The following is a 27762-nucleotide window of genomic DNA, read 5'->3' on the forward strand; positions in this document are numbered from 1 at the left end:
CCCTGATTTCTCACATACCTCACACACATTTTCAACTTTTTAAAATTTGTTAATGGGCAGATCTGCTGAATTGAAGAGAGGATGATTTAAGAACATACTAAGGTTTTTGAACACTTAGTGATCATGTTGTGCTTTGTGCTATCTTCTATAGCTAAAAGCAAACAGGACTAGACAGTACTTCAGTAATGGTGTTGTATCTTCCTCAGCTCAGCTGTACCTTCAAACTCCCAGTCCTAAATTTTGCCATAAGTCAGCTTGTGCTTAGTTTCCTCAGGTGAATATGTTCGTATTCTGTAGAGTATTACAGTGGTTTAAAGACACCCATTAAGGTATACATTCTGCTAGCATGCTCTGTGTTTTAAATAAAAAGTGATTATCCTCTTGTTAACCAAGTGAGAAAAAGGGATTTAGGCTATGTCAAGACTACCATGTTTACACTTGAAAAATGATCTCTGTCCACACTGGCATTTTCACGTTGTTTACAAACCTGTCCATACTGAAAGGTCCAAAAATATATATGACAGTGACCGTCGCCTACATTGGGCATGCGATCATCTGTGGCAAACTATTTCAAGGGACTATGTAAAAAAATAAAATCAGATTCTTGTGTGTTTTATGCACTTTCAGAACTATTAGTGCAAACTCTGATAGCATGATCACAGCATTAAAAAAATATGTAAGGAGCCAGAGTGAGTTGTCCCTATGTCATGTTAATGCACTGATTACAGTTGAAAAGTCCAGAACTGGCGACATTTATCTTCTCATTAAATGAAGGCAAAGCAAGTATTAAAGTGGCACTTAAAAAAACTGTTTAGTTCTGTTTTCATTTACAAGATGTTTGATTTTAAGTATTCCACAGCAATTGCAGCACATCTTGTACCAAAAAATATTTGTATAACTAACTCATTGAAGGAGGGAAGGAAGGATGGAAGGAAGGAAGGAAAGGAAGGGAGTGAGTGAGTAGCAAGAAATTTGCTTTTTACACATATATGCAGCATTCAAACTTTTCCAAACACAATTTGGATGCATACAGGTAATAGGCACAAAAGGCACCATGGAAAGCAACTCTTTTATGCCCTCTATGTTGGAAAATGTTTTTCTTCTTTTGAAGGGTGACCAGTCAGGGAATAAGCCATTATAATGAGCAGGATCGAATGAGGGAAGAGCCATGAAATAAACAGAAACCAATCAGAGCGTCATTAGAGTATCATTTTTGGAAAATGTTGACAAATGTATGAGTTTTTAAATGAAAGCGCATTAATGTGGATGGGGCATACATTACATTACATTCTTATATTCTTATCAGTTGGACATGTTCCTTGCTTCATGGTGTACTTCGTAGCTCCCTGTGTCATCTATCACAAGAGAGAATTGCTGCTTATGTCTTCTTTTATGATATTCCCTATTCTCCCTTTGCCAGAGTGTGTTTTCCTCTAACTCTATTATACTGTAGTGTTCTTTATTTTGAGTGTTGGAGTTTTTACAAATGTGCCATCTGATGATTAACATTTCCTTCCAGGTTTTTACTTCTGCTGATGCAATCTGTATACTAGCCTTCTGGAGAAACACAATCGTAAATTTTGTGATGATGCTGCTGCAGGTAGCCCACTTGTTTTAGTTGTTGCTGACTGCTTTTGGACTTGTAGACACAAGGAGTACAGGCTCAACAGAATTTTGGAGTCAGTTTTTTACAAGTCACTACAAAGGTCTTTGTGGTAGCTCAAAAGAAGTCATTATATACATAATATAGGGGAGTGATATGCTCTTAAATTCACAAATAATACACAAAAAAGTGTTTCCTATAAAATCACAGAAAAGACAAAATATAAGAGAAATGTTGTATGATTCAAATTTGAATATTTAATTGATATAGTTATTTAAAATAATAAAATCAATAAAATAAAAAAATGATATATTTATTTTAATGTAATTTCCTATTTATTATTACAATTTTATGAAATGAAAATTTTATTTTTCACACTCTCTTGAGTATTTACTTACATTTCTTCTACTTGTTTCTGGATTAGTAAACTTAGAGGTTTACCAGTAGATGTATAAAAATGATATCTAAGCAGGACACCTGCAGCTTGCACAACAGTTCCCTATTGCAAATTCTTTGGCAGCTTATACAATACAATACAGTACAGTTTATTTTTGTATAGCCCAAAATCACACAGGAAGTGCCGCAATGGGCTTTAACAGGCCCTGCCTCTTGACAGCACCCCAGCCTTGACTCTTTAAGAAGACAAGGAAAAACTCCCAAAAAACCTTGTAGGGAAAAATAGAAGAAACCTTGGGAAAGGCAGTTCAAAGAGAGACCCCTTTCCAAGTAGGCTGGGCGTGCAGTGGATGTCAAAAGAAGGGGGTCAATACAATACAATGCAGTACACAGAACAGAACAATTTCTCAATATAGTAAGAAGTAAAAAATATAAATTTTAGAAGTACAGAGCAGAATTTAACAGTAGATGATATATCCCATAATAAGATTTGGATTTGTATAGAGTCCTGGAGACCTCATCCTTCAAGCCGCCTCCCCCATTTGGCCATTCCACGGCTGAAACAGTGCTGGGCCAGTCAATCCGATGAAAGGACCCCTCTTTCCCATGATTCCTGCGATCCTCCATCTGGGATGACTTTTCCTTAGGCAGGCAAAACAACTTGGCAGGTGGGCCATGGCACCAAGTGCCACATTTGAGTACCGAGAAGAAAAACAGAATAAGTGAGGGTTAGTATACAATTATAACTGTCATGTTACTTATGTTTAAGTGCTAATGACTAACAACAGAGATGCAGTCTGTGCAGTTAATCAGCAGCTCTAGTCAGGATATGCTAAATTGAAGTAGTGAGTCTTCAGCCGGGATTTAAAAGCTGAGACCGAAGGGGCATCTCTTATAGTAGCAGGCAGACCATTCCACAGTTTAGGGGCCCTGTAACTAAAAGCTCGACCTCCCACTGTTATTTTATTAATCCTTGGAATCATAAGCAGACCGTCATCTTGAGATCTTAATGTGCGCTCTGGTTTGTAAGTCATGATAAGTTCAGACAAGTAAGCTTATGTAAGTGTGTCTTGGTTTAGAAAAAGGAAATATATACAGTATACAATTTAGGCCCTTTTAGCATGCATGATAATATATTTGTAAAGTTATTTAAGTTGTGCAATTGGTAAGTTTAAATATTGGACTATACAAGTATACATGAGAAAGTGAAAACAGTATCTAGCATTGCTCAGCTCACCATGTAAAGTAGTACTTGTCTTGTCAACTTTTGTTTTATTGTAAAATTTCTGAACAAATAGATTTGAATCTTTAGGTGTTTCTTCATGCGGCATGGTGGCGCAGTGGGTAGCGCTGCTGCCTCGCAGTTAGGAGACCCAGTTCAATTCCCGGGTCCTCCCTGCGTGGAGTTTGCTTGTTCTCCCCGTGTCTGCGTGGGTTTCCTCCAGGTACTCCGGTTTCCTCCAACAGTCCAAAGACATGCAGGTTAGGTGCATTGGTCATTCTAAATTGTCCCTAGAGCGTGTTTGGTGTGTATGTGTGTGTGTGAGCACCCAGCGTTGGGCTGGCGCACTGCCCGGGGTTTGTTTCTTGCCTTGTGCCCCGTCTTGGCTGGGATTGGCTCTAGCAGACCCCCATGACCCTGTAGTTAGGATATAGCGGGTTGGACAATGGATGGATGGATGGGTGGTTCTTCTCACTGAAGATAAAGTGACTGATGTCCCACAACAGATATGCTCTTTAATGCAGAACTTTTCAGTGTGATTTTATAGGAAACACATTTTTGTGCATTATTTGTGAATTAAAGAGAATATCACTCCCCTATATTATGTAGGGTATGTTTTGATGGCTACAGAGCTGCAATTTAAAATTCTTACACTATGCTACTGTAGTCCTCTGCAAATCCTCTGAAATTCCCTCTGAAAATCATTTAACCTACCAGTGTTTCAATAGATAGTCAATGCAATGAAAAAATATTCACTCCACAAACATTTTGTTCATTTAAAAAATTGTCACAAACTACAATTTTGATTAGCTTGCCTGGGAATCTTATTTCTAATTCAAATACAGTGCTGCCCCAAAAAAAGAAAGAAAAATAAAATGAAATTCAAAGGACTGAAATTTCAACAATTTGTAAGAATTAATCCCCCTAATGTATACTTGGTTGAACCAGTCTTTTTGGATAGGTCTATTAATTTTGCACAATATAATGAATAAACAGTCGTTCATTACTCCTTGCAAAATTGCTCAAGTTGTGTCAAGTTAGTTAGGTCTCACTAAAAGTATTAAATGGGGTTAAGGTTAAGACTATGACTTTGCCACTCAAGGATATCAATGTTGTTCATTTTAAGCTACCCTGTTGTTGCTCTGGTAGTGCATGTTTGGTCATTGTCCTGTTGTAAGGCAAACTTCCTCCCCAGTTTAAGCTTTATGGCACAAAAGTGCAGGCTTTTCTCCAGGGATCTGTCAGTACTGTACAGAATTCCTCTTTTCATTAGTTCTGACCAGATTACTAGTCACTTCTGCTGAAAAGCATTGTGTGTGTCACTTTAAAACAGAACAAAAAAAAAATCAAAAGAGTTTACTAACCAATAAAACATCAGTAAGGATGACTCAAGGCTCAGTTTCTACAGGCTTTTGTTCCTTATTGAGTGTCTTAGCCACTTGAGTTTCTTACTATCTCAAGCGCCATATTGTTCTTCCACCTCAAATCATAATGTCTGACTTTCTTCTCACATTAAATCCCTTCTAGTGAAGCCTTTTCTCAGGTTCACTACAAACACCAAGCTAATGGGCTTATGTTATTTCCAGAAGAATCCTTAGAATTTATTTCAAGGTTATGAACATGACAGTTATGGCAGGTTCCAGGCTGTCAGCTTTCTGTAGCAGGCATCTTGATTACTGTATGTCTGTCCCAGGTGTGTAGTCTTTTCTACAGTAGTCAGCTTGCATAAATTAGCTTGGACTTCTGCCAGTCTTCTATGATTGTTCACTTACTCTAGTGCTCCCAAGGGATCTAGGGTTCTGAGTTTTAATAAATAAAATATATGCACTCTAGGGTTGTCAAAAATTAAAAATAAGTAACAATTCGGATATATTTAACCTTAGGTTTACAATTCTGGACGTTACATTTTTACATACATTACTTTTGATGCGGTGGACCATCGGATCTTAATTAATAGATTAGAGCTGTTAGGTGTCTCTGGCTCTGCTTTGGACTGGTTCTCCTCTTATTTGTCAAATAGGAGTTTCTCAGTCAGTGTGGCTGGCTTTTCATCTGACATCTGAGTGCCACAGGGCTCTGTTCTTGGACCTTTACTTTTCTCTTTATATATTCTTCCCCTATCACGGATTCTTAACTCTTTTAAGGACATCTCATATCATCTATATATAGATGATACACAGCTTTATGTTTCATTTAAGCCTAACCAAATTAATACTTTGGTCACTTTGGTTGATTGTCTGTCTCAGGTTAACGACTGGCTCAGTAGTAATTACCTGCAGTTGAATTCGGGAAAAACTGAGATACTAATTGTTGCTCCTCCTGTTCTTCATTCTGAGATCAGTTTAAAATTATCTTCTGTTTCTCCTGTTATTAAGTCGAGTCTACGTAACCTTGGGGTTATTTTTGACCAGTCCCTGACACTTGATGAATATGTAAGGTCAGTCAGCCGCTCGTGTTTCTTTCTTTTAAGAAATCTCTCAAAACTAAGAAATATTGTTTCAAAATCAGAATTGGAGCTGCTTGTTCATTCTGTTATTTCCTCACGGCTTGATTACTGTAATGCTCTCTTCACAGGTTTGAGCAAGTCCTGTCTCTCACACCTTCAGTTAGTTCAAAATGCAACTGCCAGGCTCCTAACTCACGCTAGCTGGAGTGATCATTTCACCCCCATTTTGCACACACTGTACTGGCTCCCAGTGTTTTATAGAATTCATTTTAAAGTTTTGGTACTTACTTTCAGAGCTTTGCATGGACAAGCTCCTGAGTACCTAACCAGCCTGCTCCAACGCCATACAGCTTGTTGGGCTCTCAGATCTGGGCAACAGGGCCTTCTCGTCCCATGCACTTGGCTAAAAACCCGTGGGGATCGTGCCTTTCAGTCTGTGGCACCAAGACAATGGAATAGCCTGCCTTGAGGTCTGCGTGGAGTCGAGTCTGTTGATTCTTTTAAAAAACAACTAAAAGCATTTCTTTTTAAACAAGCTTTTAATCTGTGCTGAATAGTTCCAGTTTGTTTGTTTATTGTTTTTACTGGTTTTGTTTATGTTTTGTTTTAACTGTTGTATTTGTACTGTATTTGCTGTTCAGCACTCTGTGACCTTTTGTCTATGAAGGGCACTATATAAATAAACTACTACTACTACTACTACATGTGAAAATGCCAAGCATCTGTTCTTCCATAATTAGTCTATTGTCAGAAGAGCTAGCCATAAAAGCAGCCACAAAAAGAAGCTAAAAATCCTTATCAGCCACAAGTGCTGCCATCGCACTTAATTAAATTATTGTTAATGTTTTTTTTATTTTAATTTTTTTACTCAAGGTGTGTTTGTAAATCATGAAGTCCTTTTGGATCCCACTCACAACACTCTGCTGGCATGCTGTGCTTAAAACGTATTGTGATGTGTCTTGCTGCTGCACTGACAGCTGTAAAGAATTTGAGGCTTGGTTGGGGTGGAGCTCAGTGGAAGTAATTTTTGTGAGGGCACAAGGGTGACAAGAGTGAGAGATAGTGCTTTTGTGCCAAACATGCAGGACAGTTTAAGATCAGGGGGAATACAGGTAAGTTAGTAAGACATTGACAGGGTGAGAATAGTGAGCGAAGCAAAGCAGCAGGCAAAAGGCAGGCAGGTTGAAAGCAAACTTGTTTTATTATTTTAGAAGTTGTTGATGGGTAGCATCAGAGTATCATTTTTTTTATCATGGCATTTAGAATAAAAAGTCAATTGACACCTGTGGGCTCACCTGGTAAAGCAGGACTATCACCGTATCAAGTCAGGTCCCTATAATCTGTCTACCTTTTCTCCTTTGCAGATGCAGCAACATTTTAATAAAGGGGGCCTGAACATTTTAAATTACATCTCTTTCTTTTAGGCATTATGTATCAAACCAGCATAGCCACTTAAGATAGTGACAAAGCATGTTGGCTGACACTGATAAGGCGCTTTAAATTGGGAATTTTAAAGTGATGTAATAAATGGAAAATCATAATTATGACAGTTGTTTTCCATTTGTTTTAATGAGAAGTCTTACCATTAAGCAGTAGTCAAGGATCTCATGTTTAATATTGAAAGGAACAGGCTCAGATGCAAAAAAATACTTTTCAGGGCAACGGAGAAGTATTTAGAAATACTGATCTGACTATACTGTACATTTAGATCAAAGTAAGAATAATGGGAGAGAAAGAAAGAAAAAGCACTACATTGTGAAGGGGTCTATCTGTAAATTTTACTAATGAAGGTAATGAGCTAACCACTCAAAATGACAAAAAAGCTGAATGCGGAAGTAAAGCACAAAAACATCTGTTACTTTGCATAGTGCGTCTAGAGTAATATGATGCCAAATTTGTGCAGGTAAAGCAAACAATAGTTCTTTTACAATCAAATGTCAGCTTTTGCCTTCAAATTAGAACTTTATAAATAAATTCTAATTATTTTTTGATCTGACAACCCTAATGTATGCAGACTATATTTGAAAGTCATTTCTTTAAAAGCACCATCTAAATAAAAATAATTTAAATGTGCACATTTTATGTGTCTTTTTAGCTGTTTTTGCCAATTCCCTTGAGGAAGGGTAATCACAAGCTGCTGTATAAAACCTGCTGAGTTAAGGTGAGGCTGTTTGGTTCATTCATGCTCACTATTGAACACAGTTTTATATTGACTGAAAACTTTTCTTTGGTAGGTACTTGTCTGTAGGCTGTTTTTGCCCTGAATCATTCTGTTTGGTCCTGACATAATAATGCATGACAAGCTATCAGAAGCATAGGTTTGGCCAGCAATTTTTTCAATAGGGAAATAAACACTGTAATAAAGGTAAAATAACCACCATCGTATTAAATGTATGTATTTCCTTTACATTCTCTAGCCACACTGTACGAAGACAAACAATTAAAAGAGAAGAAGCAAGGCAAATGCCTAGCCTACCCCGAGGAGGTGACCACCTGGTTAGAGAAGAACAGGTCTCGAGTCGAAGGGTAGGTTCTCTTTTCATAATGCATGTTCACTGAGTAGATGGAGAGAAACACAACTGACTACTAATATAAAAATTTTTTAGAATTCTGGTTGTTAAATTATAATGGGCAGAGTTTTATAAATGAGTAACACAAGTTAGATTGTGGAATATGATATTTTCTAGTAGATATAAACATGAAACTAAAACATTTGATGATATTTCATTTGCTTTATGAATAATTTATGTTCTCCTATCACATCAGTTAGGGGTTTTTTGCCTAAAGAAGGGGCCTGAGTTGGCTCGAAAGCTTGCATATTGTAATCTTTTTATTTAGCCAATAAAAGGTGTCATTTTGCTTGACCTTTCACTGTAAGAATAGAAGAAATAAATAGATTATATGGGACCGGTGTGTCAAGTGGAAGATGTTATTTATAAAGCTTAAATAAACTTGTTTCTACCAGTAACTTCAGATTGGAGAAATACCAGATGGCTAGAAGTATAACACCCAGTTGTAAAGAAGGGAAACAACCTGAACACTTTTAGCTGCAAAGCCTTTTACAGGCAGTACCTGGCTTACGTACGAGATAGGAACTGTAGGTTTGTTCTTAAGTTGTATGTAAGTCGGAACAGGTACATTATTTTAATAAATACTATTGTTGACCGACTGTAACCAAGTGCTCTGCCAATGAATGATGGAGTTTCACCTCTCTCTGACCTTTTTATTATTTCTACTTTATTTTCCATGGTGATGGTTTTTCTCTTCTTTACTGTATCACCAGCACTTGCATCAGATTTGTGTTTCAGAGACATTGTTTAAGGGTGAAGATAAAAGGTTAAGATGAGCTCTTCTGCACAGCACTGTACACGTTATCACAGCAGGAAGGCACCCCTCGTCAGCACGTCTGGTGTACTGAACAAGAGGCAACTTCCTGCTAAGTACGTAACAGTACAAGCAGGCTTGCTATTAGGAATGAATGGGGGCAGCGAGTGGCTGTTCACCACCCGCCCACCACACAGTCACCTCCACTTGCATACAGTATGCTGCCAGCAGCACTAGCCCACCGAGAGCGAACAGAGTGCGGCCAAAGGCGTATAGTGAATCGCCCACCACCGCCCCATTCAACAGACAGCCACCTGAGGCACACTACAATGCTGCCCCCTGCCACCCCATTCACCCTCAATGGCCTCCATTCAGCCACAACCGGGTCACCACTTGCAGCATCACCAGCTGCCGTTTAGTCACCGCTATTCGAGGGACACTACAAGGCTGTGTGGTGGGCGGGCAGTGCTGCACACCCAGCCACCCACTGAGAATGAATCCACCAGAGTCGCCCGAGGAACACTACACTGCGCAAGCAGCAAAACCTCCCCAGCCTCCATCCAGCCACCGCTTGCAGCCTCCCCAGGCCGGAGATGATGGAGCGGCAGTTACTGAGGAGCCTGTGTCATGTCCCCCAGACAGATGAAGGAGCAGCTGCGGCCGCGTTCTTAAGTCGAATGTTGGATGTCCGTAACTCAGGGACTACCTGTATCTGTTTTTTCAATGTAAAATAATAGAAAGTATTGTCAGAAATGAACATGTGGACCATTTGTATAGAAACAATCTCCTGACAAGTATTCAGCATTTAGGAGGGGAAGGTGACTTACTATACAGCCTTATTAAGCTTCTTTCCACAAGGACCTAGAATACCAGACAAAAACAAAGTGTGTGTTATATTTGCAAAAACTTTCAAAAAATCTTTGATATGACATCACCAAAAACTCATCTTGAAGACAATAGGGGCTGTGTTACAAAACTGAATACTGAGCTGCCAAATCTAAAGGACACAGCAAAAGAAATTCAGTACGACCTGGATAATCGTCCTAACTGGGAAAATTCTTGGAATATGTAATGTAATTTTGGGTAAGTTTGCATGCATCGAAAATGAAATACAAGTACAAGACAGGAAGACCAGACCAATTTGAAGCAAACTCTGTTAAAATTTTAAAATTTGGACTATATCTATAGATCATAAATTTAATAAAGAGTCAACAGAATTCTCTTTTTTAAGTAATAAATCATGTAGTCTCAGACACTTATTGAAGTTAACACAAGGTTAATTCAAGATGGTAACCTGGACGGACTTCTAAACATAAAGGAATGAGAGAATTTGGAATGAAGTGATACACAGACTGATGGTTTACTCAATTTATGAGATATACACTAACTGTGTTTTTTTCTTATTATTATTTTTAGAAACAGCTTGAAGACTACTTGAATAAGCTTTTAAAAACAACAATGTATAAAACCTACCATGCAACAGTAAGTAATCCTGCACTTAAACTGTTCAGCTTTGAAGCTATTTTTTAATCATACTTTTTATTTGTCAAAATATGTCACTCTGTAGCTGTAGTAGTGTATACAGTGGTTGAAAAATAACTGTTGAAATGCACTGCTTAAAGTGGACTTATTTCTGTGGTTCTAACCTTTACTCAAATCAGTTTTCTTTTTATGCTGCTAGTTTGATATCTAAGTCACATTGTTTTGATCTTTTCAGATGAGTTTCTTGTCTGTTTTGAAAATGGTTGTAAATTAATCATGCAATGGGCTAAATTTTATTTTATGTAGTTTCTTTTGGAATGAAAATTTTAACAAACTTTAATGATTACTGAAGGTCATAGCAGCTGCTTTAACCTCTATAAAAACCTGTATTTTCCACTAGAATACAAGTGTAGATCTAGCCAGGATTACATTTATGGATTTAAGGATGGGCCTGAAAGACACTGAATTGGCCTGAGCTGATTTTCTATTATAGAAAAGCATGTATTACCTTTTGCTAAAGTTTGTTTGTTTAAGCTTTTGCATTTGCTTGGCAGTCACTTGGTGAAACACATGTAGATTGCTTAACAATTGCCAACTTTTGCTTAGCAATAATTGCCTACTTGGTATCTGCAAAAACATGGAGGTTTAGGTAATAATGAAATTAAAAATACTGACCCATTTCAACTGTAAGCAGTATAGTTCAATGTAAAACTGAAACATACTAGTTTGCACAAAAAACATAGTAGTTAAACAAAATAAGGACACACTACATATAGTAGTATCTGATGTTGATACTGTTAATAAAACCATCATTCAATTAAGTTCTTCTGAAGTGCTCTGCTCAGAGTGCTTCTGAATGTTGTCCTTCTTGAGTCTGGCTCTCGGCAGCCCATCACCGCAAAGGAGCAGCATAGCTCCCACCTTATAGCACACTGTCCGTGTTTGCATTATGCAAGACACATGTGTAGGTCCTCCTATCGTACTTTTGTTGGTGATGTTATTAATCATTTTATTTATGTTTTAATAATGAAATAGTAGCATAATATTTACACTTTTTAATTCAAAGAAAATAGGATGTTCAACCAGTAATATGGTTGAAGGAAATAAGGTGGGGAATTTTTGTTGCAAAGCCTATCTGAAGTTGGTTCTTAGTTTTATATATTATAGGACAGCTGATGTTTAGGAGCGTACCTGAAGAAACGTAGAGCACCAGCTTAAATTATTTACTCCTGGTACCAGAAGCATTCAGTGTTACTCAGGAAGTAGAAGTTAATGCAGTTAAAGCACCTGGAAACAGCTTTAATGGGAAATAGCAGTTTAATAAACCATTATGATTCAGCCTTGTTATGTCATTTTGTTTTCATAAATTAAGTACAATCAATATAACAACTTAAAGCAATTTTAAATCATTTTGTATCACAATAGAAACAAATTTGCATTGCAAAAGTGTATGCAGTGTGAAATTTCTTGGGTTTGTACAATTTGTGACTTCATAATGAGAACTTTCATAATAAAATATATGTTAACATACCTTGTTTATTAAGTAATTCAAACAGCAAAGTATAATATATAACAATAGCTAGACCAAAATCAGAAAACATTAAAGCAGAATCATATTTGCTTATCAGTCGTGAGTTTGTGTTGTCTGTCTGACTCTAAAAGTGTACTGTCTGCATGACTGCTGAAATAAAAGTCAGGGAAAAGGTCCAAAAAGATTAAAGAGTTACTGCAAATAGCCATTTCATTAATCCAAAGAATGTCTGTTTTTGTTTTGGCATATTCTTTTGACATTTTCAAATATAGTGCAATTCTAAAATAATAAAATAGAATAGTTACTGTAGTATATGATATATATTATTTTATGTGTACTTTTTTCTTTAGATGGAATTCATTGATATTAGTCAGATGTCCTTTATTCAAGAACTGGGACCAAAAGGCTTGTAAGAAAACTTTTAAAATGTTTATTCTGGCCAAAGGGATGTTGAAATGCAAATAATGGCACAGAAATTTTGTTCTGTACTTAATTGTTTCTTTGTGTGAATATATTGATTATTAGATTTAGATAAATCTTTTTTTTTTTTTTTTAAATTTTTATTGTAATCATTCCATACAAATAGATCAATTTATAACCAAACAAAATTGAAGACAAATCAATCCCCACCCCTGAGAAGGAGAGCTTAGCTAAAGGAGAATTGCTTAGGGCTTTTTAATAAGACAACAATAAGAAAAAGAAAGGGAGAAATAAATATATATGTAAATAAGAGATGGGGCAGGGTATTAAATGCGGTAATAGTTATTTCTCTTATTCTAAAATAATATTGATCAGATCCTGCCAGGTTTTGAAAAAATTTTGTACAGATCCTCTAACTGAGAATTTGATTTTTTCCAATTTCAAATCATATAAAACATCGGTTTCCCACTGACTTATCAGAGGAGAATTAGGATTCTTCCAATTTAACAGAATGAAGTCTGCGTGCCAATAGTGTAGTGAATACAATCACCGTTTGCTTGTCCTTCTCCACTTCAAATCCGTCTGGAAGAACACCGAACACAGCTGTTAATGGGTTAGGAGGGATTGTGACCCCAAAGCTGTCTGAAAGGCACTTAAAAATTTTGGTCCAAAATGATGTTAATTTGGTGCAGGCCCAGAACATGTGACCCAGTGAGGCAGGAGCTTGGTTGCAGCGTTTGCAGGTTGGATCTTGCCCTGGAAACATTTTGGACAGTTTTAAGTGAGACAGATGAGCTCGATACATAATTTTTAGTTGAATAATTCTATGCTTTGCGCATATAGAGCTCGAGTGAATTCTCTGCTTTGCTACCTTCCACTCCTTTTCTGATATATTGATTAAGAGATCTTTTTCCCAATGTCCTCTTGGATCTTTGAAAGGTAGGGACTCAAAGAGGATTTTATATAATGCGGAAATGGTGTTTAATTCCTCGAAATTGAGCAGTATTTTTTCTAGCATTGTGGAGGGTGCAAGGTGGGGGAAATCGGGCAATTTCTGTTTAACAAAATTTCTAATTTGAAGATAGTGAAAGAAATGTGTAGCTGGGAGGTTGAATAGATTTAGATAAATCTAATAATAATCTATCTATCTATCTATCTATCTATCTATCTATCTATCTATCTATCTATCTATCTATCTATCTATCTATCTATCTATCTATCTATCTATCTATCTATCTATCTATCTATCTATCTATCTATCTATCTATCTATCTATCTATCTATCTATCTATCTATCTATCTATCTATCTATCTATCTATCTATCTATGAACGTAGCAAGCTTTACCTGATAGAAGTGCCACATAATGTGACAGAATAATTGAAAACGCAACAAGACGAGGATTACACTCACTGTGCAAATCAGACAGTGAATGAAATCCATTTTTAGCCATTTCTAATCGATTGGTCTTTTCATTTACCTGTAAGATCGTCACAGTTTCTCCAGTTATACATTTTGTGTTTTTTCCTGCTAGTGTTTGATGTAATCTGTTAGCTGATTCTTGTTCCAAAGCTCTAATTTAATTCCTGTCCAGTGTCATTATGTGAATCATAATTATTAATCCATTTATTGATTTAAAACCTAATGCATCCTTCCATTAAAGTACAATACACCAGTGCATTTGAATAGAATAAATCAGGGTAGAGACTGAGTAGCCAAGCACAGCTTATTTCATAGTATGCAGTGCCATGTATGTTAAAACACTTGTTTTTAGTATAGACTGAAACCACAACCCTCACAAGGTAGAAGGATCTTCAATGGTTTTCTGCATGTTGATCATCATACAAAATGTAGCCATGCTGTTAATCTAAATTTGAGAATGGCATCAGTGATAGCAAGATAAGTAACTGAACATGCTACAGCATGTTAATCAGTATTCTTATCTATGTCAGAGAGGGAAAGATCCTTTTTCGTTTAATCTGAACTTTTTAAGAGGCTTAAAATTGTAGCTATTTTACATCACACAATTGCCTGCCTAAAGAATGGAATTCACCTTCAACAGAGATTAAAGTGTTTAGTTTTTCGGGTGCCTGCCAGTATATTACAAGAAATTTTGCAAACAGAAAGCACGCAGCCACTTTGTAATAGTTATGCACAGTTTCACATGGGAAAGTTCAATGAGGAATTTATTTGTATTAATCTTTCCCTTCTCCTAGGTATTTTCCTGTTAAAACATCTGAGGATTAATCTATGTATGGTTTTTTCACTAACAAAATATTAAACTACTTGAAAAACCAGTGGCAATCGTGTAATATAATATGGTAGTGTTCTTTCTCTTTCACATGCTTAGGTTCACCCAGAATATTTGCATTTTTACAAATATCACAATCATCATTTTTACTGTAAATGATAAAGTTTCAGGCAAGTGCGTGAAACGATCTGACTATCTTAATGAAGGTAAAGTTAACATTTTTCACTATTGCCCTATGAATGTTTCTTTTTCAGAGAGGGTATGGTAATGAAAAGATCTGGAGGTCATAGGATACCAGGCCTGAATTGCTGTGGTCAGAGACAAATTTGCTATCGCTGGTCTAAAAGGTTAGAGCTGTTTTCTTATAACTTGATTGCTTGGCCTTTGCGATTCCTGCCCACGACTGTATTGCACATATAAAAGTGGGCATGAAAGGAAATATAACTTAATGTTTGTTTTTTTTTCCCAAAACCTGTAAAGAGTGCCCAAATATAACATTATTAATGTTATTGTTAATGATTTCTTGAATCTAGAAAATTGCAGAGACTGTCTTTACATGTAATATATAAATACTACATATTTACAGATAGTTGTTATAAGTGTGCTCATCAAGGTTAGAGATAATCTTGTTGGGGATGTAGAATTATTTCAGCTAAAGTGTGAAAATCTTTAAAACATTTAACAATAGTCTTTATATTGTATATTTTCATTAACTTGTTTATTATATAGACATACTGCTTTAATGCTAATGTACTGCATGGCTTTTTTGAAAATTTGCAAGTCATTACTTAAATTGAAATATGGTTTATTATCATGGGAAGTGTAGAAAGTATCTTTTAAAATGAAAAGCAGCATCTCTTTACAGGTGGTTAGTTGTAAAAGACTCTTTTGTGATGTATTTAAAACCGGACTCAGGAGCCATTTCATTTGTCCTGCTTGTGGATAAAGAGTTTAATATCAAGATGGGCACCAAAGACACTGAAACAAAGCATGGACTTCGAATTGACACACTGTCTAGGTAATGTCTGTACTAATTTTTGTTATTTTAAAGGACACAAGTAAAATTTTTCTTAACAGTGTTTGGGGTAATGTGTTTAAAGTAACTTGCATTTGGTAATCAGATTGCTTTTTAAAGTTATGAGTAATGTAACAAGATAGTTATTTTAGTAAAGTAAAAATATTTGCTCTACTAAAAAAAAAAACCAACAGATATGTCTTTCATTGGAAGCTTATTAATGATACTCCCAAAATAAAGCAAGTACAAATGATTGAAAAAAAATTATAGGTATACATTTAATCGTACATGTGCTGAGGGGTAAATTTAATCATCACAGTTCAGGGTCACAGAGAGTCAGTGATTATCAAAGCAGCACTTAGTATAAGTCAAGATGTGATGGATAGTACAAACCTTAACACTAGAATCCCTGAAGACTACGAAAATATTTGTAATGCCGGGTCAACTTATATTCTGTCACAACTCATCAGCAGTTTTTTTGTTTTTCAAATGTATCAATCAACACTGGCAGCAAGCAGACTGCTATCCCATCCCCCACCAAGGCAGCTGAAGTCAAGACAGACTCAAAATTCTCAGAGCTGAAGTGTGTTTACCTGGGAGTAAGATGTCTGGAATTGTATAGGGTAAATAGTATATCATTATTTCGAATACATACAGGAAATGTGAGGCAAGAAATGTTGAACACATAACTAAAACAGAAACTTTTTTATGTTATAGTAATAATGACAAAATACTGACATGAAGTGTATAATGTGTGAACACTGAACTCCATGTATTAAATAAACACTTTCACAAAAGATATAACTAAACAAGTGCGCTTTTATTCAAGAATATAACTGGAGAAAAAGAAATTATTCCGTTCACATGTTGCTGTCAATGTGTAAAAACCAAAGCCTAAATATCAATCAACACAATCTAAACATATCAGCTTGGCTAGTACAGAGGTAAGGATTGCTGCGTCATAATCAAGAGGTTGCAGGTTTGATCCTGGGTCCTCCTCACATTTACAGTTTTGAGTAGTGAGCTGCTATTATTATTACTATTATATAATAAAAACATACATTTGATTGGAGTCTGTAACATCCAGTGTAAATTTATGGTACTTGTAAAAGTTAGCGCTGATGGGATAAAAGCAGACACACAAATGCAGCTCAATCATTTCTTATTGGTGTCTTGTTGATGACATGTTGATATGAATATCGATGTACAAGGAAAAGTAACATCTTTTTCAAGTACCATAAATTCATAGAGGATGTTACAGACTCACATCAAATGTATGTTTTTGTTATATGATAATAATAGCAGCTCAATACTCAGAGCAATAAGTACAGAGAAGATGGGAGATTTGAATCTATTACGTCGTCATTGCTAAGTAGTAGCTTATCCACTGCATCATCTCCGCAGATCCAAGACAGAGCAGCGTTACCACTCTGACAACTGGTTGAAAATTAAACGCGCAAACACACAAGTATGCGAACGTCTTTTATTTTGTACTGAGTGATAGTTGGGCTTCAGCAAAATGTCAGTTGAACAATTTCTTTTTCTTCGGATTTATTCTTGAATAAAAACATACTTGTTTTGTTATACCTTTTGTGAAACTGTTTCTTGGATATTTGGACTTCACATCAAAATTAAGTTGTTATTACTATAACATATGAAAACATTATGTATTTTACTCATGTGTTCAGCATTTCTTCCATAGCATTTTCTCTGTCATTCTCTATTTACACAGATCGTTATGGGCACGGAACACACTTAAAATGTATGTATTTCAAATCACAGTATTTCATTACCTATATGATCCCTTACAAATGCATCACCAGATAAATACTTCAACACAGACTTCAGCTATTAGGATTACAGCAGGGCGATGCCTTCATCTGACTGAATGGGGGCGGGGGGTGTAGCAGGCTGCATTCTGCTAATTTACACATTTGTGATACAAAGACGGACTATTGTGCTGTTAAAAGGAGCTACAAGATTCTTGGTGCATCTCAGGAAAATTTAAGGAGGTCAGGAACAATGAAACAAATCATAAATTTCAGGAATTCTAGGGTTAACAGGCCTCAATCCCACAATCAAGCAGAAAAGAGTGTGTTGCATGCAATCCAGTAACAGAAACATATTAATAAAGTGTCCAATGTCCATTTGGAGGCTTGGGTTGGGAATGCATAAAGGAGATAGATGTTATTAACTTCATAGCACATGAAAGTCTAAACTTATTTACAAACAAAAGAATGATGATATCTGAGCTTAGGATTTAATCAGTGTCTGAAGTGGAAACAAATATGTGCCTATAATTTCATGATTTCTTAACTGAGCAGGGGCTTTGCCCCCTCGGAAGTTTTGCAAAGTGGGAAGGTTAGGTGTTGATGGGGTTGTTATTTGTAAATTAAAAATGAGAATGGGAACATATAGGAGGTGGGGTGAATAGATGTTGTTCCCCTTGAAGGACAGAGCGGGATGTATCAGTGCATGACCATGTATGGCAAAAAATGGAATAAAGCGGATATGCTGTATACCTTCTTTAAGCACTAGATTTAATAATAAATGTTGAGCTGTGAAATGTGTAGTTTTTCATACATAAAAAAGGAAAAATATGCAAAAGTAACACACTTTTTATTGCACATTACATTTTATAGTAATTAACTATATATGATACTTAGTTACTTTGTTTGTAACTTTTATTTTTTGTAATGAGTATTATGACTGATGGGTTATTTATAAAAGTAACATTCCCCAGCACCCTTCTACAATGAAGATGCTGAAAAGCTTGCAGTATATCAATATCCATTTGCATAAGAAAAAAGTATAAATACATACGTACATTTACTAACCTACTTCACCCAGGAACCCTAACTCAGCAGTACTTGGCTCAAGACATAGAGTCAACTCTAGACAGAGCACTCATCTACTGCAGAACACACATGCGCACACCCAGTATAGAGTCAACAATTAACCTAATTTGCACAGCTTTGGAAATGCAGGAGGAAAATTGTTCTGAAGACATTGGGAGAACGAGTAAATTGCATAAAGACAATAACAGAATGGGACTCAAGCCCAGGATGCTGGATCTATGACGCAGCCGTGCTAACCACTGCTTTATCATGCTGTCCAAAAGGAAAAAATATGTCAAGATTATTTACACATTAAAAAATTAAAAAGAAGACTGAAACGCAATGTTTCAGCTGCATAATCTTCATCTGGTATGTTTGTTGTTTAACCATGTGCTTCACAGGAGTAGGATATATTTTAAAAGTACTTCTAATTCTTTCTTAGTGTATTTTTAGCATGATAGAAAATGTTCAGGTTTTTATTTTTTATTTTATTTAGTGTGTAACTATGTATATGGCTTAACAGTTAGAGACACTGTCGACCCCTTGAACCCTCAGATCAGACAGCAGACACCAGATAAAAGTCCAATATGACTTTATTTTATAATAATAATGTGCACCAAGCACTCTACACTCCACTATACTCATATAATACCCAATAATACAATAATCCCTATAATAACCAATACAATCATCAATCCTCCACTCCCAGACGCGTTGCCACCCTTCCACCCAGCTCAGCTCACTCGTCTGGGGTTTTCCACAGTCCTTTATAGTCCCTGACCCGGAAGTGGTTCCAACCCTGCAGTCCATGATTTGTTATCACTTCCGGGTCAGGTTAAAAGTCCTTTTCTTCATCCCGGAAGCACGTTGTTTCCTCTGTCGCGGTAATTAAGATGCACTTCCGGGTTAATGGGCACATGTAAGTTCTTGAGCCTCCCTGCAGCGTCCTCTGGTGGGCCCCACGGTGTCCAGCAGGGTCGGGAATAAAAACTCCATTGTCCATGATTCCCTGCTGGTCTTTGGGGCACTTCCATGCTACAGGGAGGGCTCCATCTAGTGGCCTGGAGGTGTTGGCCGGGATAAACGACCGGCCATCTCCCACAATGGATATATCATTTTTTGTGAATTGAGGTATTTGAAGCTAAATTTCTCCTTTATTGTCACATTTATTGTTCATGAATAGGCTGAGTTTATGCCCATTAATTTTTGGGTAATCCCAAATGATTGGCACTTACACTTTACTATGAGGGTGGCACTTTGGTGCTGCTACCTCAAAGTACGGAAACCAGCGTTTGTGTCCCGGGTCCTCACTGTGTGGAGTTTGCATGTTCTACCTTTGTCTGCATGGGTTTCCTCTAGGTGCTCTGGTTTCCTCCCACAGTCCAAAGACCTGCATGTGCATGGGTGGTCCTAAACTGGCCCTAGTGAGTGGCAGAGGTGTGTGTGTGGATGCATGTGTGCGTTTGCCCTGCAATGGACTGGCGCCCTGTCCAAGGTTTGTTCCTGCCTTCCGCCCAGTGCTAGCTGGGATAGCCTCCAGCAGAACTAAGCAGGTTAGGAAATGACTGACTTACTTTACTGTGAATTGTGTTTTCTAATATGTTGCCATTTTTCATCTGTACTTCCGTGATGTCACTGAGTTGCCCTTTTGTTAATTTCTTATAAGTCACATCCACTACTGTCTTGGGTACTTCTGCGCCTCTGTAACCATAATGCTATTAGTAACGATGTCTGGTTTGATACTTGACATCAACGCAGTGCTGCTATGTAAGATGTCGCTTTGATTGTTTCTGAATCCAAGTTTCATGAAAGTAAATATTTGTTGTTGTAGTCATACTATGGAGAAAATACTTTTGTGTAAATTTAGAGTTTGACATTTGGTTAACATTTGAGGTTTTTGTGTTTTGATATTCTAAGTGGTTTTTTTTGGCTCAGACCCGTTTGTTTTAGACACCATTTTTTTTCTTTATCCACTGATCAATTCAAACAAATCTTCACACATGACCTGCCTTTTCCTATCTCTGACAGAACAAAAGTGGCTTTGTTTAAAATGTGATGTGTTCTGTCGTGCCTCACATATCATTGTGTTCCTGATAGCTTTAACACTTCCTCTTATATAGACCATAGACCGGTATCCTGTCTCACATTTGTTTCTTACAGCAACCACTTAGTTGTCATCTAAGTCTGCATTGGACTTGATTGTTATTCAGTGCTCATTTTCTGAGTCTGTTTAGCCTAATAGGGAGTACCTAGTCTTTAGTTTAATCAGTACTTCACCCTAACCTCTAATAACAAAATAAAGTTTTCTCTTGTTACAGTACTTTAGCATTCCTGCATTGAAATGCATTTATTATAACCTTATTTAATTTTACATTGTGACAGTGACAACTTTTTGGTGTCTTATAGCTAGAATTTTCAGTACTCTGGCATTACTATGTTTTTCACATTAGCTGTGGCCACATCTGCAGCATCAGAGAGATCCACCCCTCTGGGCTCAATATACAAAACACAAGAAAAATAAGACATAAAATAGAGAAATTTATTATTAATGTAAGTAATTTAACAGAAGTGATTAACAAAGAAATATTTGCAATAAAAATTTGCAACATACTATTTAAAAGATAACAAAAGTATTAAATCAAAAACAAAGTATCTAGAGCCAGGGATGAAACCTTGGCCGTAGCATAACTGAGTCACGAAATAAAGGGTCTCCTAAAGAAAAAAATGTATCTGATCATTCTGTCAAGCTGTAGTGGTAGGTAAAAAAACTGCTACTTTAGCTTTAAAAGTTTTGATTTGTTGTCTGGTCTCTGATTTTCATTTCACAATCTGGTTTAGCTAGTAGAAGTAGCTAGAAAGTACTATCAAGAAGACCATAGTGTTTGGAACTTTGTTAAGTTGTTTTTTGTATTTTGTTCCTGAATAGTTCACTCTGACTAATTTATTTTCTTTATGGTTAGACTGTTGCTTATTTTCAAACCAGCTTCATTCTGTTTCCATGGCTTGGTTGTATCTTCCTACTGCTCTTGAGTATCCATTGCTTCTTCAGAACATTTTTGCCTTGTTCCTTTTTGATGTGTTTGCATATAATGCACAAAGCACATATTATAACAGCCATGCCTGTCTGTCAGTCTGACTGTCTGCATTAAATAATTTGGCCGCCCATGGACAAATTTTGTTGTAATGTGGCACAGTTATTCTTCAAGGGAATTTGTCGAGACAATGTAATTTTCATTGCAATATCTTTATAAACAGATCATGTTGTGCAAAGTTTTGAAAATTTTAAATCTCCCACTGAAAACCATTGGTGAATTTGAAAACTTGTCTGTCTTAAAACAGAGAAACGTTCTGTCCAACTTCAAGTACAAATTGATTTGCTCTTTCAATTTTACCTTGAGATCAGATGTTCGAACTTGTATATTTTGTATATTTTCCTCTTTTACACTTTTGCCCATTTATGCAAGTGAGTCAGATGCCGCGAAGAGCTATATACCTATCTAATCCTACTACTTTATGGTAAACTAACCATAGAAGTATATATATAGAAAAGTAATTTCTCTGGAAATAATTTGGAGTGGAAAGCAATTATGTAAGCATATATAAGACTAAATTGATCACTGTTGTAAAGAACAAACGTTATCATCTTGCAGCTAGATGATGTTTGAAGTAATTAACTACACATGAAAAGTGCAGCTGCCCTACCTGAAATAAACATGGGACAGCTTTAAGTAGGCAGACGATCTGAGGGGCTGGACATGCAGTAAGGATCATTCTGTCTACTAATTGCAAGGACAGGGCAGGATTACAATTTACACCATGCTGATTACCTACTGGTATTACATACAACAGACTGACTGTGAGTTATGGTTTATCTGTACCCAAAGAGCTGCTATTGTCTCTGTTTCTTCAGTGAGGAATTAAAATCTTTTACATTACTGCCTCCTTTCTTACTCTTTTTATACAATAAATCGGTTACTTTCCAAGTTCTTATTTTTTTATACTTGGTAACTAATTACTGTTTTAATTATTATTAATAGCTAGATGGAGAACTTATTTTAGTTGTTTTCTACTTTTATAGGGTAATATTGATTGTGATTTTATGTTAGTATTGAATATTTTGTATTAATAACTAATTTTCATTTGTTAATCATTGAATACTCTTTTTGATATGCTTTGAAAAATTTTATGTATGTTCACGTTTGACAATATTGAACAGTCAGTCACAGACTCTTCACCACTAACATACATCAATCAATGGCAATTTTATATTACTTGAATTAGAATCTGCTGTCTGTTAAAGGTATTGAGCCACTTTAAACCTGTTTGTACTCTGTTTTTAAATCCATTGTGCAGTACTGTTTATAAGCCAATATTTAATGTAGTTTACTAACACATATAATTACATTCTATTATCGCTATTGTTGAATATGACTCGGGCGGCACGGTGGCGCAGTGGGTAGCGCTGCTGCCTCGCAGTTGGGAGACCTGGGGACCTGGGTTCGCTTCCCGGGCCCTCCCTGCGTGGAGTTTGCATGTTCTCCCCGTGTCTGCGTGGGTTTCCTCCGGGCGCTCCGGTTTCCTCCCACAGTCCAAAGACATGCTGGTTAGGTGGATTGGCAATTCTAAATTGGCCCTAGTGTATGCTTGGTGTGTGGATGTGTTTGTGTGTGTCCTACGGTGGGTTGGCACCCTGCCTGGGATTGGTTCCTGCCTTGTGCCCTGTGTTGGCTGGGATTGGCTCCAGCAGACCCCCGTGACCCTGTGTTCGGATTCAGCGGGTTGGATAATGGATGGATGAATATGACTCATTATTGCAAAAATATTTAATAATCAATATAGTTACCAAATGCACCTGAATGTTAAAGTCATGTGTTCATTTTCTGACTTGTATTTTGCTTCTAGTATTGATTTTTTTTTTTTTTTTTACTTTTTAGTGTTCTTTTCTCTGTGATTGGTTATTTTACCTTTTTAATTTTTACCACTTTGTCACTGCATCATCTGGCTGTCAGTCTCTTGTAAATTAAACCATTCATTAATAACTTTATAATCTGTTTTAATTATTTAACACTATGCTCATAAATGGTCTCCTGCTTAACTATTAGTGCTGAAAAGAAGATAATAATTCTGACATGCAGTGGACTAAGTGAACAACAAAATAATATATTCTGCACGTAGTGTACAGAAGGCAAACTCTACGTTTTTTCTCCAAGGTCCTCCTTATTACACTATTTAATAGATTTATCTGTTTGGTAAATGGATGCATCTAAATTTTCTAAGGGAGGGTGTATAACAGAGTGTCCCCTGCAGTTGTTACTGTCTTGCTTCAAATGCTAACAAAAATTACTCTTATTTTTGTGATTAAACCAAAAGAATTAACTAGGTTCAGTAATTGGACTTAACATTAGGAAAGCTGTGCCTCCCTTGCCTCTTTAAGGACTCGTATTTGATGCAAACGCCACTCTTTAATATTGCAATAAAGAGCAAATACATATTATATGTTCAAACTAAAACATGCATGTTGCATAGATTGTGTACTTTTTATTTTAAAGCATAACTAAAAATTTAAATTTTGTGTTTTTCTAATAGGACATTAATTCTGAAGTGTTCCAGCTATCGACATGCCAGGTGGTGGGGTGGAGCAATTGAAAGTTTTGTTCAAATGCATGGAAAAGCCTTTCTGCAAGATCACAGATTTGGGTCATTTGCAGCTGATCAGAAGAATACCTTGGCAAAATGGTAGTAGTACACATATTTAATAATAATTAAGAATGTTAGCACATATTGGGTTACTACAGTAGTCATTTAGTTATTTTAAAGAATGGAAGAATAACAGTGATGATGTGTATGATGTTATCAGTTTACTAAATATAAATGGAAGTTCAGGGGATTAGCCACGTGAGATCATGTTTACATGGTGTGATTCCCAGGGCACAACACAGTTCCTCTTGCCACCAGTCCTTCCACCTTCACTCCTCCTCAGACTTTGTCCTCTTCCTCCCGACTCTGGCCGTTCACTTCTGGTGACCAGTCCCTTTTTATAGGGAACCCAGAAGGACTCCAGGTACCCAACAAGCTTCTTCCGGAAGTGCAGCCAAATAGGGCCCTGAAAGCATCCATGCGCTACCTGGCGGTACCCACAGACCCCAACTGGGTTGAGCTCCCATGGCCCCGCTGGAAACCAGGGGAGAAACTGCCCTGGAAATACTCTCTTCCCCAGTCCTTCCATAATCGGGGCATCCCGGCCGGGTAAGGGCACAGGCCATCCGCCACAATGGACAAAGGTAAACTGATCCTGACCGGGTATTGACTTGTAAATAATTAAACATACTAAGTATTTCTTCATATTAATCCTGTTCTTCTGATCAGACTGTACTTTTGGTAGATTGTATTGATGCATAGATTTTTGTGTTTCCTATAAGAGGCCCCAGATTTTACAAGGTCTCATTAGTGAATTAAGATATCATATTTCCACTATGAAACTCTGCAGTCTAATTGGTTTTTCTTTATGTAATCATTTAAATGTCTGACATAGATCAGGTCCTGTTAAATTAAAGTTTGAATTTGTTATTTCAGGTATGTCAATGGAAAGGGATACATGGAAGATGTGGCAAATGCACTTGAGGAAGCAAAAGAAGAAATATTCATCACCGATTGGTGGTAAGTCTTTGTTTAGACTCTGAGAATGATTTGTGCTGTAAGACACAGGAGGTTTCTGTTCTGAAGTCTGCCTGCCTGGGAAACTGCAACAGCACTTCCTGTCTAAACTTGCCAAAAATGTAAGTACTTGAGACTTTCTCTTGGATAAAGGTTACTGCAAAAGTCATGGGAAATGTCTCACCCTTAATAATCATTTCTGTCTTCACCAAGTCACAGTTTGATCTTTATTGTGCACAGTTTCTTTTTGTAATGTTGAGAAGGTAAGTATATTTAGTATCCTCCTCAGTGGCAGTGGTGAGGGTCTCTTTCTTATTTTAATGGCTTATGTTGGTTTGTGTTTCCATGATCTGCAAGGTACTGTAGCAAGAAGACATTAGCTATATGTGCGAAGTAATCCACCTTTCTTTGTTGTGAAGATTCTGCACCCTGGCTGTTTAAACGCTTGCAGCTCTTTGTTACATAAATTCTTAAAGCAATGCCAACTTGCATACTCAAGTTTTATTAATTTTTTTTTCTATTTTTTACTATAGTGTATAAGCTTTGGGGACTATTTACCTTACTTATATACATAATATGTATATTTCACGTAATATATATATATATTGTGATATGTGGCCGGCCTTTCATCCTGGCCAATACCCCCAGGCCGCCAGGTGGAGCCCTTCCTGCAGCATGGAGGTGCCCTGAATGCCAGGAGGGAATACTGGACAATGTAGTTTTATTCCCAGCCCTGTTGGATACCTTGGGACCCGCTAGGGGACGCTGCAGGGAGGCACAGAGACTATTTGCCTTACGCCCAGGAAGTACGTTAGAGTCACCTGGACAAAGGGAACGATGTGCTTCCTGGGTGAAGAAAAGAAGGATTTTTATCTGACCCGGAAGTGTTCCAGGTCACATGGACAGAGAGGGTGAAATGCTTCCGGGTCAAGGACTATAAAACGGATAGTGAAACACCAGAGCGCTGAGCTGGGTGGAAGGGTGGCAACGCATCTGGGAGTGGAGGATTGTTTATTGATTATTGTATTGATTTATTATTTGAGTATTGTGGAGTGTAGGTGCTTTGTACACTTTATTAGTGTCCAAATAAATAATTATTGGACTTTTACCTGGCGTCTGAAGAGTGGTCAGAGGGTTCAAGGGGTCGATAGGACCACAAACTGTATGTATATATATATATATATATATATATATATATATATATATATATATATATATATATATATATATATATATATATATATAGTACTGTGCAAAAGTTTTAGGCAGGTGTGAAAAAATGCTGTAAACAAAGAATGCTTTCAAAAATGGAAGTGTTAATCATTTATTTTCATCAATCAACAAAATGCAGTGAATGAACAAAAGAGAAATCAAATCAATATTTGGTGTGACCACCCTTTGCCTTCAAAACAGCATCAATTTTTCTAGGTACACTTGCACACAGTTTTTGAAGGAACTAGGCTGGTAGGTTGTTCCAAACATCTTGGAGAACTAACCACAGATCTTCTGTGGATGTAGGCTTCCTCACATCCTTCTGTCTCTTCATGTAATCCCAGACACACTCGATGATGTTGAGATCAGGGCTCTGTGGGGGCCATACCATCACTTCCAGGACTTCTTGTTCTTCTTTACGCTGAAGATAGTTCTTAATGACTTTGGCTGTATGTTTGGGGTCATTGTCCTGCTGCAGAATAAATTTGGGGCCAATCATACGCCTCCCTGATGGTATTGCATGATGGATAAGTATCTGCCTGTATTTCTCAGCATTGAGAACACCATTAATCCTGACCAAATCTCCAACTCCATTTGCAGGAATGCAGCCCCAAACGTTTAAGGAACCTCCACCATGCTTCACTGTTGCCTGCTGACACTCATTATTGTACCGCTCTCCAGCCCTTCGACGAACAAATTGCCTTCTGCTACAGCCAAATATTTCAAATTTTGACTCATCAGTCCAGAACACCTGCTGCCATTTTTCTGCACCCCAGTTCCTATGTTTTCGTGCATACTTGAGTCGCTTGGCCTTGTTTCCACGTCGGAGGTATGGCTTTTTGGCTGCAACTCTTCCATGAAGACCACTTCTGGCCAGACTTCTCTGGACAGTAGATGGGTGTACCTGGGTCCCACTGGTTTCTGCCAGTTCTGAGCTGATGGCACTGCTGGACATCTTCCGATTTCGAAGGGTAATAAGCTTGATGTGTCTTTCATCTGCTGCGCTAAGTTTCCCTGGCCGACCACTGTGTCTACGATCCTCAACGTTGCCCGTTTCTTTGTGCTACTTCAAAAGAGCTTGAACAGCACATCTTGAAACCCCAGTCTGCTTTGAAATCTTTGTCTGGGAGAGACCTTGCTGATGCAGTATAACTACCTTGTGTCTTGTTGCTGTGCTCAATCTTGCCATGACATGAAACTGTCTTCCACAACCTCACCTTGGTAGCAGAGTTTGGCTGTTCCTCACCCAGTTTTAAGCCTCCTACACAGCTGTTTCTGTTTCAGTTAATGACTGTTGTGGCACCCGGTCGGGGTTCACGCCCGGCCGGGACGCCCAGGAGGAGAGCTCATTCCTCCTCCAGAACGCGAGG

At 37.2% G+C, this 27762-nt stretch overlaps 2 protein-coding genes across 4 annotated transcripts in view; one reads left to right on the forward strand and one right to left on the reverse strand.

The window, feature by feature from the left end:
• Window positions 1–27762, reverse strand: part of LOC127526866 (uncharacterized) — a 345966-nt gene that overhangs the window by 181618 nt on the left and 136586 nt on the right. The gene's annotated exons all lie outside the window — the stretch shown is intronic.
• pld1a (phospholipase D1a) overlaps window positions 1–27762 on the forward strand; it is a 287428-nt gene that overhangs the window by 170044 nt on the left and 89622 nt on the right. For all 3 annotated transcript variants that reach the window (XM_028794711.2, XM_028794710.2, XM_028794714.2), the window contains 7 exons: window positions 8085–8193; window positions 10408–10473; window positions 12355–12413; window positions 14929–15021; window positions 15540–15692; window positions 24113–24262; window positions 25100–25183. In XM_028794711.2, the coding sequence (XP_028650544.1) occupies window positions 8085–8193; window positions 10408–10473; window positions 12355–12413; window positions 14929–15021; window positions 15540–15692; window positions 24113–24262; window positions 25100–25183 (714 nt within the window). The remainder of the gene's footprint in view (window positions 1–8084; window positions 8194–10407; window positions 10474–12354; window positions 12414–14928; window positions 15022–15539; window positions 15693–24112; window positions 24263–25099; window positions 25184–27762) is intronic.

The sequence above is a fragment of the Erpetoichthys calabaricus genome, chromosome 2, assembly GCF_900747795.2.
Source record: "Erpetoichthys calabaricus chromosome 2, fErpCal1.3, whole genome shotgun sequence".
Lineage (NCBI taxonomy): Eukaryota > Metazoa > Chordata > Cladistia > Polypteriformes > Polypteridae > Erpetoichthys > Erpetoichthys calabaricus.